Source organism: Lucilia sericata, unplaced genomic scaffold (assembly GCF_015586225.1).
Source record: "Lucilia sericata isolate MDLA Ls3-8-SP2 unplaced genomic scaffold, ASM1558622v1 Contig001423F_arrow, whole genome shotgun sequence".
Taxonomy (NCBI): domain Eukaryota; kingdom Metazoa; phylum Arthropoda; class Insecta; order Diptera; family Calliphoridae; genus Lucilia; species Lucilia sericata.
This window is the reverse complement of record NW_023995356.1, coordinates 105001-117927: the sequence shown is the minus strand read 5'-3', so window position 1 is coordinate 117927 and position 12927 is coordinate 105001. Positions and strand designations below refer to the sequence as shown.

General features: G+C 32.4%; 4 protein-coding genes across 6 annotated transcripts in view; 2 read left to right on the top strand and 2 right to left on the bottom strand.

Moving 5' to 3' along the window:
* Positions 1-235: 235 nt before the first annotated feature.
* Positions 236-811, bottom strand: LOC119611331 (dual specificity mitogen-activated protein kinase kinase 3-like). The gene is made up of 2 exons (XM_037966874.1): positions 753-811; positions 236-710 (listed from the first exon to the last, which is right to left on the bottom strand). The coding sequence occupies exons 1-2, from the start codon at positions 809-811 to the stop codon at positions 251-253; spliced, it is 519 nt and encodes a 172-aa protein (XP_037822802.1). The 3' UTR covers positions 236-250.
* Positions 812-1742: 931 nt separating this feature from the next.
* On the top strand, positions 1743-2915 carry LOC119611341 (UPF0488 protein CG14286-like). Its single transcript, XM_037966884.1, is given in 6 exon segments — positions 1743-1856; positions 1921-2092; positions 2168-2262; positions 2264-2303; positions 2581-2666; positions 2668-2915. Coding segments are annotated over 5 exon segments (594 nt in total). The 5' UTR covers positions 1743-1856; positions 1921-1923; the 3' UTR covers positions 2872-2915.
* A 45-nt stretch (positions 2916-2960) lies between these two features.
* On the bottom strand, positions 2961-4992 carry LOC119611340 (tetratricopeptide repeat protein 17-like). Its single transcript, XM_037966883.1, has 2 exons — positions 3781-4992; positions 2961-3711 (listed from the first exon to the last, which is right to left on the bottom strand). Exons 1-2 carry the CDS (start codon positions 4867-4869, stop codon positions 3400-3402), a joined length of 1401 nt encoding a protein of 466 aa, XP_037822811.1. The 5' UTR covers positions 4870-4992; the 3' UTR covers positions 2961-3399.
* A 477-nt stretch (positions 4993-5469) lies between these two features.
* The window catches only part of LOC119611343 (ubiquitin carboxyl-terminal hydrolase 7), an 8982-nt gene continuing 1524 nt past the window's right edge, over positions 5470-12927 (top strand). The window contains exons 1-4 of one of the 3 annotated variants that reach the window (XM_037966888.1): positions 5470-5755; positions 8984-10579; positions 11089-12504; positions 12604-12927. The exon at positions 12604-12927 is cut by the window's right edge and continues 1524 nt beyond it. In XM_037966888.1, the coding sequence (XP_037822816.1) occupies positions 9380-10579; positions 11089-12504; positions 12604-12927 (2940 nt within the window). In that variant the 5' untranslated portion in view covers positions 5470-5755; positions 8984-9379. Of the gene's footprint in view, positions 5756-8622; positions 8704-8983; positions 10580-11088; positions 12505-12603 lie in introns of those variants that run through there. The other 2 variants (XM_037966889.1, XM_037966890.1) reach the window with 2 other exon arrangements.

The following is a 12927-nucleotide window of genomic DNA, read 5'->3' as shown; positions in this document are numbered from 1 at the left end:
AGGCCCTTTGATAAACCATTACTGTTGTGAGACAAGCGAGACTGCTCTCTCATTTAAGGTATTAATTGAAATTATGTATAAAACTTTTCCTACAAGTGGGATGGAACGGATATAGAATAAATGAGTACCAAAACCTAGAACTACTAGACTTCGAGAGATTTAATTTGATAACAATTTTCTCGTTTTCATTTGTTATTATCAAGTTTGATGCAAATAGGATTAAATCTTCGGCTAGACATTTAGAGAACATTCAGAAACTACATACATAGAGGTGCTTGACTCTTTCCAATTTACTTACCTTTCCCAAAACACTCTCCTCCATAATAAGATTATTCTTAAAAACTTTTGGATAAAACTTATCCAAACTGGTATCCATAACTTCCATACAAATCCATACATCACCCTCACGAAATAGGGCACCATAGAAGTGCACCGTATAAGGGCAATCGCTGGAACGCATCGATATATCCAAATCCATAAGTAAACGTTTTTGTTCTTTACGATTGACGGTAGCAGTAATGCGTTTCACCGCCATTACCGTACCGGTTTGTTCGTGACGCATTTTCTCAACAATACCATAGGCGCCACGACCCAAATCGCAAATTTTCTCTAGACTATCAGCATCAATTTCGAAGGTTCGATCTCCAATTTGTATAGTAGTGCTAGAATCTAAATTACGGGGGAGGAACTCTAAAAAACAAAACGAATAACTTTAAATACTTTCTAAATATCAAAAGAAAGAAAAAACTTACAATTCTGGTTCCGGTTCTTTTTGTATGGTCATATGAAGTTTTGGTCTTGGTCGGGACATTTTGTGGCTGTTGTTTATAATTTATTCTGTGTTCCTAAATAAACTTAAAGTATTTTACGTTTCTTCCCTCTCTGTTATTCGTAGTATTATTTAAAGATTGTATTGAATGGCGGTGCGTTCGTAATGTGCAGCAGCAGCAAAACGTCACTTTTTGAACAAATTGTACTTTTTTAATTTTTCTTATTTATATTATTTTTTAATATTTCGTTTATAACTTTATATTATTTAATTCTATTCGATTGTTTCGTTAACTTTATTTTTCTTTTTCATACACTTTATTAATTTTACTTAATTTTTTTCTTCAGTGCAAATTTTTTGAGTGTGGGCCGTTTTTATAGGCTTGTTGAGTTTTCAATAAGTTTTGGATATTTCTTTTTTTTATTTTTACCTTTTTTGGTACTATTTTAAGAAAACATTATGTCGGCGTGTTGTGTTTAACACTTGCTATTTTGAATAGCTAAATTCTTAATTTGTTAATACAATGTTTTAATTTATTTTGTAAATATCTGCAAATATTAATAAAAATTTATAATTTCTTGTAGAAGTTTTCGTTAAAAAAATAGATTTTCTATAGTTTTTTGACAAAGCAGATTATTTTATCGTGTTTCGTTTCGTTGCTCGTTCGATTTTTTTAATTTCTTTTTGTTATTCATATTTATTGTGGATTTTTTGTGTTATCATGACATTTAGGTGTCAAAAAAGCATTGCCAGACTAAAACAATGGTGTGTTTAGTAAGTTTAATAGTGAAGAGATTTGTCCGTTATTTTTCATAAGAGAAGTAAGTACATAAGTTTGCTCTATAATCTATACTTTTGTCGGTTCTAAAATATATTCAAAAAGATTTTATATATAACAAATATCTTCCAAAACACTGCTTTTCAATCCCATTTTTCTTTCACAAAAAACCCATTTTTCTTTCACAAAAAATAGCAGAACATTTTGCCACCTTACAGTTGTTATTAAGCCGCCACCACTTTTTGTGTCAGCATGCAACGCCGTAATTTTTTGTAGACTTAGATCTTTGCCGACCACGACATACAAAAAGTAAATAAATTAATTTTTTAAATCCTGATCTTTATTATATTATAAATAAATACATTTCCTAAAGAAAATGAACAAAATGAAGAAGCCCAAATCTCTAAGGCCACCTATGCCAATTGTAACTCCTACCGTCAAATCTAATAACAGCGATACTGATTCACAATTTGAGTTGGAACTTTGCTGGTGTGTTCATCAGCTGGAGAATGCTTTAAATTCGGGAAAGTTATCACAAAAAGTGGGTAAGTAGGGAAATTAGAAATGTTTCTATACATTATGAGTATTAGTTTAATGTCTCCAAACTTTCGTCTTAACAGCTGAAGATACTATTAAGAATTTAAAAGTTCTTAAAGGTAATAGTGCTCCTTTGATTAAAAAGCGGCAGGTTATGAAAGCTGCCATGGGCGATTACCCGGGCCAAGATGAAAGAGGAGGAAAAGAAAATGAGTTTAGGTAAGTGCAATAGGAAAGACAAAAAATAAAAACAGTTTTGTCTATCTGAAAAACATCGACAAGAAGACCATGTGGATGTTAACTGCAAAAACTAAATGATCATAGTTTGGGCGATCCACCAGCTATTTGGGATAAAGCTTTCATATATTCAAAGAACAGGACGAAGATAATAAGATATTTTCAATAAAATAACAAAATTAGTATTTTAAATTCTTCGGATCTTCCAATTATTGTTTATGAAAATAAATCTAACTTAATATTTACTACTTCTTTTCAGCTCCTAAACAAATCAAATTTACAAATTCTACTGAAGTAAATAAAAAATCTAGTTTTGTAAAAAAATCCGCCATCTTAACATCGGGTTAAAGATTTTAAATTTAATTTTAATCCCAGCAACGCTGTAGAAAATCAAACACAAGAATCGGAACAACAACCTAAGGAAACAACAGATGCTAGTAACTTTAAAGCAACCAATTTACAGTTGACTTCTGGCAGTGGGTTTAAGTTTAATTTTGCAATAGATGAAGTTAATAATGAAATTAAATTTGATGAATTATCTATCAAATAAAACTGCAAAAACTTAAGTTTTTTTTTTAAATATTATTATAAAAAGAGTACTTTTTATTATAAAAAGAGTATTTTATTATTGTTTTTATTAGTTTATTATTATAATATATTTAGAGAGCTACAGAATTATTAAATTATATACATTTTATAAAACACATTTATAACTTCTCACTCTTAAGCCGAAAGAAACATATCAGTGATATGATATCACAAATCTTAAAATTAAAAAAAAAAAAAACGTTTAGTGTTGAACTTAAGCTTTGCTTTTAATTTTAAAACATTAGCTGGTTTAAATGCTAATATTACCATTTTCATGCAGTAATGTTTCTAAATTTATTTTGTAACTTGTTTCCAAATTTTAATGGTTTATTTAATATCAGACCTTTCCGCTTAACCTGCTAATTATAGATTAATTGACTAACAGGCCTTTTAAACCTTATCTAAAGATAATATAAACTTTAACTAAAGAACTAAATATATACTTTAAATCTTAATAATTTTTCATTTAAAATTAAAAGTATCCCTTAAACTACATGCTATAAACTCCCAGTTTTGTGGGCGACACGGCCTTAACATTATTATAAAGTATTTCCAATTGTTTTTTATACTCAAATGGAAACTTTTCAAACAAATGACTAATGTAACGATTCACCTGCCAATCCAGCAGTTCAGCATCGAATTGTTTACTTTCCAATTGCATTTGCAAATCAGAATAAAAATCACAAAATAATACCGGCTCTTGATTTTCCGTAGACTTGCGTGTGCTGCAATATTGAAAACGTTTCAAAAGATCGGCTTTCAATTGAGGATCATTGTCGGTAAAGCGTGAAGCCAAAGGTGTCTAAGAATATAAAAAGTTGAATCAAAATAAATAAACGTTATCCTTTAATATATTTTCATTTAAATTTACCTGCTGTTGTATAATCTTATTCTGGTATTGTGAAATCTCCTGCCTTAATTTACTGACCTCTTTGATTTCTCTTAGCATGTATTTAACAAAACCGAATAATTTAGTAGCATCTGTATCCAATGGCTCCAAACATTCAATGTATTGACGCATTTTTAAAGAATTATTAAACATGGACACATCCAGTTTTTCGGCCATGTGAAAATTTTCTCTGGCCCTTTTAAAGTCATGCTTTAAAGCCAGTAGTGTAGCTAAAGCTATGTAATTTTCACCATGTTTCGGACCATATTTAATAGCCTCATTCAAAATTGTCTCTGCATCATCCCACAGCTTAGCCCTTACCAAAATTGTGCCTAAACTAAGTAGCGGAATATCTTTACTCTCTTCAGGAGCCAGCATTACCGAGAGACGAGCACAGTCTAGGGCATTTTTGGCATGACCCGTTAAACGCCAATAGTAGGAACCCAGCATATGGAATTTCCATGAAGTGGGATTATTAGCCAGACCTTTAACCGAAATCTCGTGTATGGTCTCGGTAACACTTTCGGCATCTTTCAAACCCACTTCTTGTTTTAATAGATTCTCTTCACGTTCTATACTCAACGTTTTTAAAGTATCTGCTTTGAAACTTTTCAAGTGAGCATATTTATCACGTGACGTCTGCAGTTCAGCATAATCCCGGCAAATGGGATCCACTCCCTTCGACTCCTTTCTTGTTTCCAGTTTTTCGGGAAATTTCAGCCTTTTCATGGACGCCCCCGTAGTACGCAAATAATCACTTAAACCCGTCATTTTCACATACATTCTCACACATTTGGAACGTTCCAATATGATCTGCAACAACTGGTCTGTTATGACAATATGATCATCTAATGTACTGCGTTTACGTTGCATTTTTCGAAACGCCTCTTCGGCACTTTCCGTGTAACGTATTTGTTCTATAAAACTATAAAGATTATCCGGCTGTCTTAAATGAAAGGGGGAGTCGAGGCGCCTTTTGATGATACCATCATCTTTTAGTGCATAATGATTTGTGGTACCCGCCTTTTGGCTTTGTGACAATACTAGGGTCAGCACTATAAAAAGCCACATTTTATTTTCGTTTACACTTACATTACTCGTTTTTGGAATAATTTTAATTTATTTTTTATTGATTACATTTACATCAGACTAAAAAACACATTTTGATGCACAACCACAGACAGAATTGTTTTCATTAATAAAAATAAAAGAAGAACAAAACAATCACTGATAAGAAATGTAGAGATGCCATAACTTTTGTTTTACTAAATATCATATTTTAAAAAGGAGAAAAAACTGATAAGAAATATAGAGATGCCACTCTTTCATGTTTTGTACAAAGCTCGATTTGAACGATTATTGATTCAACTATAGAAATTCAATGTATACGTAATGGACAATTTAAAATGAAAAGGATCTGTGTAAAAAATTAATTTACCTGTAAAAATATTACAGAATTTGTTCGAACATTCAAATATTAAAAACTTAATGGAAACACCTTGAAGAGGTTTACGCAAATCTAGTAGATTTCTAGTCAGTGGAAACATTTTAAAAACCGAATCCATAAAAAAGCAAACATAAATATATATTTATTTCAAGCGATTTCCCAACAAACACCTTTAGAGATTTTCATTACTCAACCCCTATGTTAACAACACTGTTTAGTTTGCAATTCCATTACCATCAAACTGACGTGACGGCAAAAATATTTTCGATAATAAAAAAAAATTGCTTAAAATGTAAATTTTTGTGGAAATTAATAGACGAAAACCACGTATATCAAGTGAAAATAAGTGAACAAAAATTAACTTTGCTTATTTAAGAAATTTTCGTTAGATTTTAAACGAGTTTTGAGAACACGGTAAAAAAATCAAACAAAAAGAAAAATACTTTGATTGTGCTGCTGCTGCCGACCGACCGACTCCAAAAGAAAAAATATATATTATATACGAAAAAAGTGAGTGTGTTTTATGAAACGCAGCTAATATTTGGTATAAAAAAGAACAATAGTATTTTTATTATACTAATTATCATTATAACAAACATATTTTGTTATAAATGTATACTTTAAAACATGATTAATTTCGCATAATCTCTATGAAAATATCAAATATATATGTATTTTTTTGTAGCGGTATAAATAAGTAAAAAGAAAGAAAAAATAGTGTAAAAGGAAAATAGAAAAAATATAAGTTAGTAACCCGCTGCTGGCGTCACTGCATTTGCAAATTTTTGACAGCAATTGCAGCCGTTTTTAGATATTCTTTTGTATCTTAAGCAAAATCGCTAAATTAGTACTACTATTAGTTGCAACAAAACTGTTTTTTCTCATACCTTCATACTTGTTTAATTGTATGAAATTTCTGAAAACAACACAGTGCATTGACTTAGAAAAATATTTGGCTAAAATAAAGACGGTTACCAAAAAAAAAAAAATCATGTCTGATATTAATTCTAACATAAAAAATATTTTCATTTTCGATATAAATTGTTTTTGTAATTTCAATAATTTGTATGAAAATATTTTCAACGCAAAGTTATAATAAGCTGGTAAGATAAGAGGGGCACTCGAAAAACGAGGTGCGTACGTTTGTGCTTTTTAATTCATTTACGAGCAGTATTAATTGGTGTCATTTCATCACAATCTTTAGCAATGTTATGCCAAATTTCATCTTCATTGTATTCTTAATTTGTCTAATAATGGAGAATTTGTAAAACTAACGAAAATGGATCTTCGAAATTTTGTAAAATATTTAATACCTATTTCCACTCTTAGAAAGTAAATTCCCCGAAATATATATATTTTTTATTATCTAACTTGAAAGGAATAGTTGACTATATTGATACAAGTCACTTTTTCATCCAAAATGTTTATTTTTTACGCCGTAGGAATTATTAATAAAATATTAAATTATAACAGCTACATGGGTTTTCAAAGTACCCAATTTTCTATTTTTAAAACTGCACCGTATTTGATCCCATATTTAAGAATTCAATCAATAGTCAATTCAAAATATAAAGAAATTTGAAAAAGTTGCAAATTTCGTTGAAAAATCGACAAAATGTGTAAAAAAAGAACTAAGAACTAATGAAATTGAATTTTAAGTTAATCAATCAACAAAATTGTAAGATATTTGTTGGTAATAAACTTGAACATTAATGTTATTACTTATATAAAACGATTTTTACAATGAACACGTAGCATATTTTTCGAGTGCACTCTTTATTTCTAATCTGAATTTAAACTAAGCTTTTACTTATCAAATGTATGCAATTTTAACATTGACATTATTAAACGGTCCATATTTTGTAACACAAAGTTCAAAAAATACGAATTTTGAGTTTAACCATTCTTATAGTAAATGATCGATTTATGTAAAGGCTACCTTCTGAAAAAAAAAATAATTAAAGGCAATATCTAATTATAGAGGTTTTTAACTCTCAGTTGACATAATGAATATTGTCAATAAAGATATCTCTACTTTGTTATTTTACGTCTCAAATATATCGAAAAACTAGGTTTTTCAATCTTTAAGTCACAATATCTGGAAAATATGACGCTATGAAGAAATTCTGAGGCTAGATTCGGATTCTGCGTTGCTCAGCTCTTTGGAAAAGTATACATTGGCCTCTTTTTATCCATTCACCAGCTTTTATGTTTTGTTTGTTATAACAGCAAGTCTTTACCTGAACCTTCAAAACTACCAATAGATTCTCTGAGAGTTTTGAGTTAGGACATTTTGAAGGACAGTCAACAAATTTGCTACTCTTAGACCAACTTTGCCACGGTTTTAAGTTCATTATCATACTGAAAATCGGATAAAAATTGCGTGTCTTTTTGCTATAATCAACCCTATGATTCAATTGGTTGGCTACGAATGTTTCAGGAAGTAAAGCAGTCCAATTTTATTTCTGTTTTGACATCAAAAAAACATGACCACAGCCACATTCATTTTTTCATAAGTTTTATTAAATTTTAGGTAGGATATTGTAAGAAATTATGCCATATTAATAAAAATCCGTTTTAATTAAAGACGGGTCCAAATTTTTCTTCTTAAATTCAGACAGAATATTCTAGATTAAAAGACGGGAAGAAAAAAATATATTATAACCACTTTAGCAAAGGCCCAATAAAGCATGGAGAGCAAAATGATGGGCTGTGATCTTGTTTCTTCGCGAATAGAGTTAGTCTAGATGTTAATATAAAAATACAATTAAATTTCTTGTAATAGCTCTCAATTTTTTTTTAATTTCCCTACAAAAACTTTTAATTCAAATCCTTTAAAGAAGCTGTTAGGCGTTTTAAAATATAAGGTCGGAACTCGCTGTTTAAAAAACATAGCAGCTGGTGAATCCAAGTAGGAATCTTTACCAACTACACTAGTAACTAAAGCTCATAGATTGCATTATATTATTTGGAACTTAAAAGGAAAAAAGATTTTCATACGAAGTGCAAATAGTAGTTGTTTCGAACAATACTGTATATATTAACAGCTAAAAGATGAAAATGTGTAAAATTGGTTGACAATTTTCAAAATTACCTAAGTAGAGAAAATTATTAAAAAGATTCATCGTTAGCCTCTTTAATTGAAAATTTTTGGTTTCCCTATTTACACATGTTTGACACTGTTACAACACACTGTGAATAGGTTTGTTTGATTCATGTTCAAATATGTTTCAAACCTCGTCTCAAATCCTACACGTTCGTTTGAACGTTTGTTGCTGTATAATTATTTCACAAAAAGCACAATGAAAATTGCGAAAACGTAAAAAAGAATTGAAAAAAATTTTGACAGATAAAGAATATCAAGCATAAAAGAAAAATCGCAAAAGTTCAAAAAGAACATAGAACGAACACATTTTCGCCAACATTGTGTGTGGAAGAAGGAAGAGATTTGTGCAGAAGTAGCACAATATTTTTATTAATTTCTATTAATTTTTCCACATTTAAAAGTTTAAGCATTAGAAAAACTAATAATTAAATTGGCATTTAAAAAGTCAAATAAAAAATAATATATTTTCTTATTCTCTTCTATTTTTTTTTGTGTGCTGAAAATTTGCTTGTGGTATTGTTGCTGTTGTTCTTCATTGACGTTTATACAATAATTCTTGGTGGGTGCGTGCATATCCTCCTCTATACAACATCATCTTCATCATTATAATCATCGTTGTCGTTTTTCCAAAGGTCGTCCGTCACAAAACAACAAAAGAAGAAAAGCAATCAAAACAACGAGGTAGAAAAACTAAACTAAAAAACGAGATTCACTCTACTCATACACAAGATACAACCAGAAGAAATACAAAAACGAAAATAATACAGAAAAAAAATCAAGAAAAAAATAATTGTGGAAGTTTTGCACCAAGAACTATACATAAGAAAATCTTCTTTGAGTATTGTAAGAAAATTGCATTCATTATTAATTTCTGTTACAAAGAATATAAAACGCAATTCCTTTTGGTCGAGTAACCAGCGAGAACGCATTGTGTCACAAGGGAAGCAGGCAGAAAAAGAAAATTAAAACAAAATAAAGCAAAAAAAGAAGAAAAACAAAACGCCATTCAAGTGTGAGTAGCAAAGAAAATGGAAATTGAGCCAGATCAATCGATGGAAGCTATGGACATACAAGAAATCGATTCTTTACCCGGTGCTGAGTTACATCAACAACAGCATCTTCAGAAATTACATTTGCCACCCACGGCGGGCGGTCAACAACAATTGCCCAATGAGAATGGTAATGTACCACCCCAGCAGCTATTAGCCGACTCTGGTTCACCCTATACAAACGAGCAAGAAATGACAGCGCTCGACGACGGTCCCAAAGAGGACGAATTCCGTTCGGAAGCCACCTTCTCGTATACGGTGGAAAAAATTGCCCAACTCAAGACACAACAGCTATCGCCACCTGTGTATGTGCGCATGTTACCCTGGAAAATCATGGTCATACCCAATGAGCGGGCTCTAGGCTTCTTTCTACAGTGTAATGGTGAAAATGATTCACCCTCGTGGTCTTGCAATGCCATTGCCGATCTGCGTTTGAAGAGTCATAAGCCGGGTGCTAAACCCTTCTCACGTATGCGCATCAAACATCTGTTCTATGCCAAGGAGAATGACTACGGTTATTCGAATTTCATTACCTGGCAAGAACTGCAAGATCCTGAAAATTGTTACATCCACAATGGCGCCATTACTTTAGAAGTATTTGTTCACGCCGATGCTCCTCATGGTGTTCTCTGGGATTCTAAGAAACATACGGGCTATGTGGGTCTCAAGAATCAAGGCGCCACCTGTTACATGAATTCCCTCCTACAGACTCTATACTTCACCAATCAACTACGTAGAGCCGTCTACAAAATACCCACTGAGGCAGACGATAGCACCAAATCGGTAGGTCTTTCACTGCAGCGCGTTTTCCATGAACTACAATTCAGTGATAAACCAGTCGGCACCAAAAAACTAACAAAGTCTTTTGGTTGGGAAACACTCGATTCGTTTATGCAACACGATGTTCAAGAATTTCTACGTGTTCTACTCGATAAGTTGGAGTCGAAGATGAAGGGCACCAATTTAGAAGGTACCATTCCGGGTTTGTTCGAAGGCAAAATGTCTTCGTACATCAAGTGTAAGAATGTCGATTATAATAGTACTCGCTACGAAACATTCTACGATATACAATTGAATATTAAGGATAAAAAGGATATTTATGAATCATTTCAAGATTATATAACACCAGAAACATTGGAGGGAGATAATAAATATGATGCCGGCGTTCATGGTTTACAGGTGAGTGGTCAAGCGAGTCAGATATTATTGTGTTATTTTGTTGGTGTAGTTATGTAATTGGTTAGTTTAGTTTTTCGGATTAAAGCGGAGTAACTCGTAATGGATAAAGAAATTGTTTACATTTAATACATTTCGAAGGCAGTTTCTTTCGATTCGTAATATCTTCATTCATTTGTCTATAAAACTGTACTTAGAGCAAAACTGATGAAATTGTAAAAAATAATAGTGGGACGTACTGGATAATTATTCTCGTACAACAAATTTATCTGCTGGTTTAGGTTTTTACACAAGAAGTATTTTAATAATTTGTTTGATTTCTTCTTAAAATAAATGCATGACAATGTGAGCCCTACACTGTTTTAAAGGAGATTATATAGAGCTACCTCAGTAAGGGTGCTATTTAGCTCAATGGGCTCATTTCAAAGATCCCTTTTTCGTATAAAAGTTAGACTATATGTTATAGCTTTTAAAATTATGTATTTATAATTATTATTTATCTCTCCCATTAGGAAGCCAACAAGGGTGTACATTTCACTTCATTCCCGCCAGTTTTACACTTGCATTTAATGCGTTTTCAATACGATCCCGTTACCGATAGTTCGATTAAATATAACGATCGCTTTCAATTCTATGAACAAATCGATCTTGATCGTTTTCTCGAGAAAGAAGGCGATACTAAGGCAGAATACATATTACATGCTGTTTTAGTGCATTCGGGTGATAATCATGGAGGTCACTATGTTGTCTTTATTAATCCCAAATGTGATGGTAAATGGTATAAGTTTGATGATGATGTGGTATGCAGCTGTAGGAAAAATGAAGCAATCGAAATGAATTATGGTGGAATGGATGAGGAAGTATCGTTCCATGCTAAATGTAGCAATGCTTATATGTTGGTCTACATACGAAAGTCGGAAATTGAACGTGTACTCAGCGATATACCGGAACATGATATACCCAGTGAACTAGTCGAACGTTTGGATTTGGAGAAACGCATTGAGATGGCACGGCGCAAAGAACGCAGCGAGGCTAATTTGTATGTATCCATACATGTAATACTGGAGGAGTATTTTGAGGCCCAGCAAAAGCGACGTCTCTTTGACTTGGACAAGGTGCACCAGCGATTATTCAAAATGAAACAGACCCAGACTATTGAGGAAATGATGGATCAATTTGTTAGATCATTTTGTGTACCTAAGGAACGCATGCGTGTTTGGATAATGTACGTTACACAAACACAAAAGTTTCTTTATTTCGATTTCCAGCGAGAGGGTAATCGCTCGATTGAACAAATCGCTAGTTCACAGAAACCCTGGGTTATATTTTTGGAATTGGCTCCACCCGATAAGCCAAGTCGTGCACTGCCGACATTTGATCCCAAAAAAGAAGTTTTAATCTTTTTCAAGTATTATGATGCCCGCAACAAGCGACTCAACTATATAGGTTGTTCTCAGCAGCCATTGGGCAAGCGGCTAGTTGAACTAGTGCCCGATATTAACACACACTTGGGCTTTGAGCGCGACACCGAATTGACTGTATTTGATGAGTGTAACGATCAAAAGATCACCAATTTGAATGAATCGTTAGAGACCGTTTTGTGTTTACATCCCGACAACGCTGATCGCGGCAGTCTCCAGGGTTATATTTTGATTTTCGAAAAGGAACATATTGATCCGAAATTGGAATTACCCACGGTCATTGATTACTTTAACGATTTGGTGTATCGAGTGGAAATAACATTCTGCGACAAAACCAATCCAAACGAACCGGAAATTGTGCTAGAGCTTTCGAATCGTTATACATACGATCAAATGGCACAAGCTGTGGCCGAGCGTTTAAATACAGATCCAAATAAATTGCAGTTCTTTACTTGTACCGGTAGCTACAAGGATCAACCAGGCACTGCGATTCAATATAACCAGAAAGTGAGTTTTGGAATTTGATGGTTATTTATATATCTATCTAGTGATCTATTCAGCTAGATATTGTTCTATTTATTAATTTATATATTTTGTTCTTTTTAGGGTTGTCTTAAAGATATGTTAGTGTCCACTAAGCAAAGCAATACCAAAAAGCTTTTCTATCAAAGACTGTCGCTCAGCATCCATGAACTTGACAATAAGAAACAATTCAAATGCATTTGGGTTTCAAATGACCTTAAGGAGGAAAAAGAATTGGTATTGTATCCCAATAAAAACGATACAGTTAAGGGTTTATTGGATGAAGCCGCCAAGAAGATACAATTCTCCGAGAACAGCTCAAAGAAGTTGCGTCTTTTGAAGGTGAATAATCACAAGATTTCTACGATTTTCAAAGAGGACATACCGCTTGAATCTCTGCAAAAGACC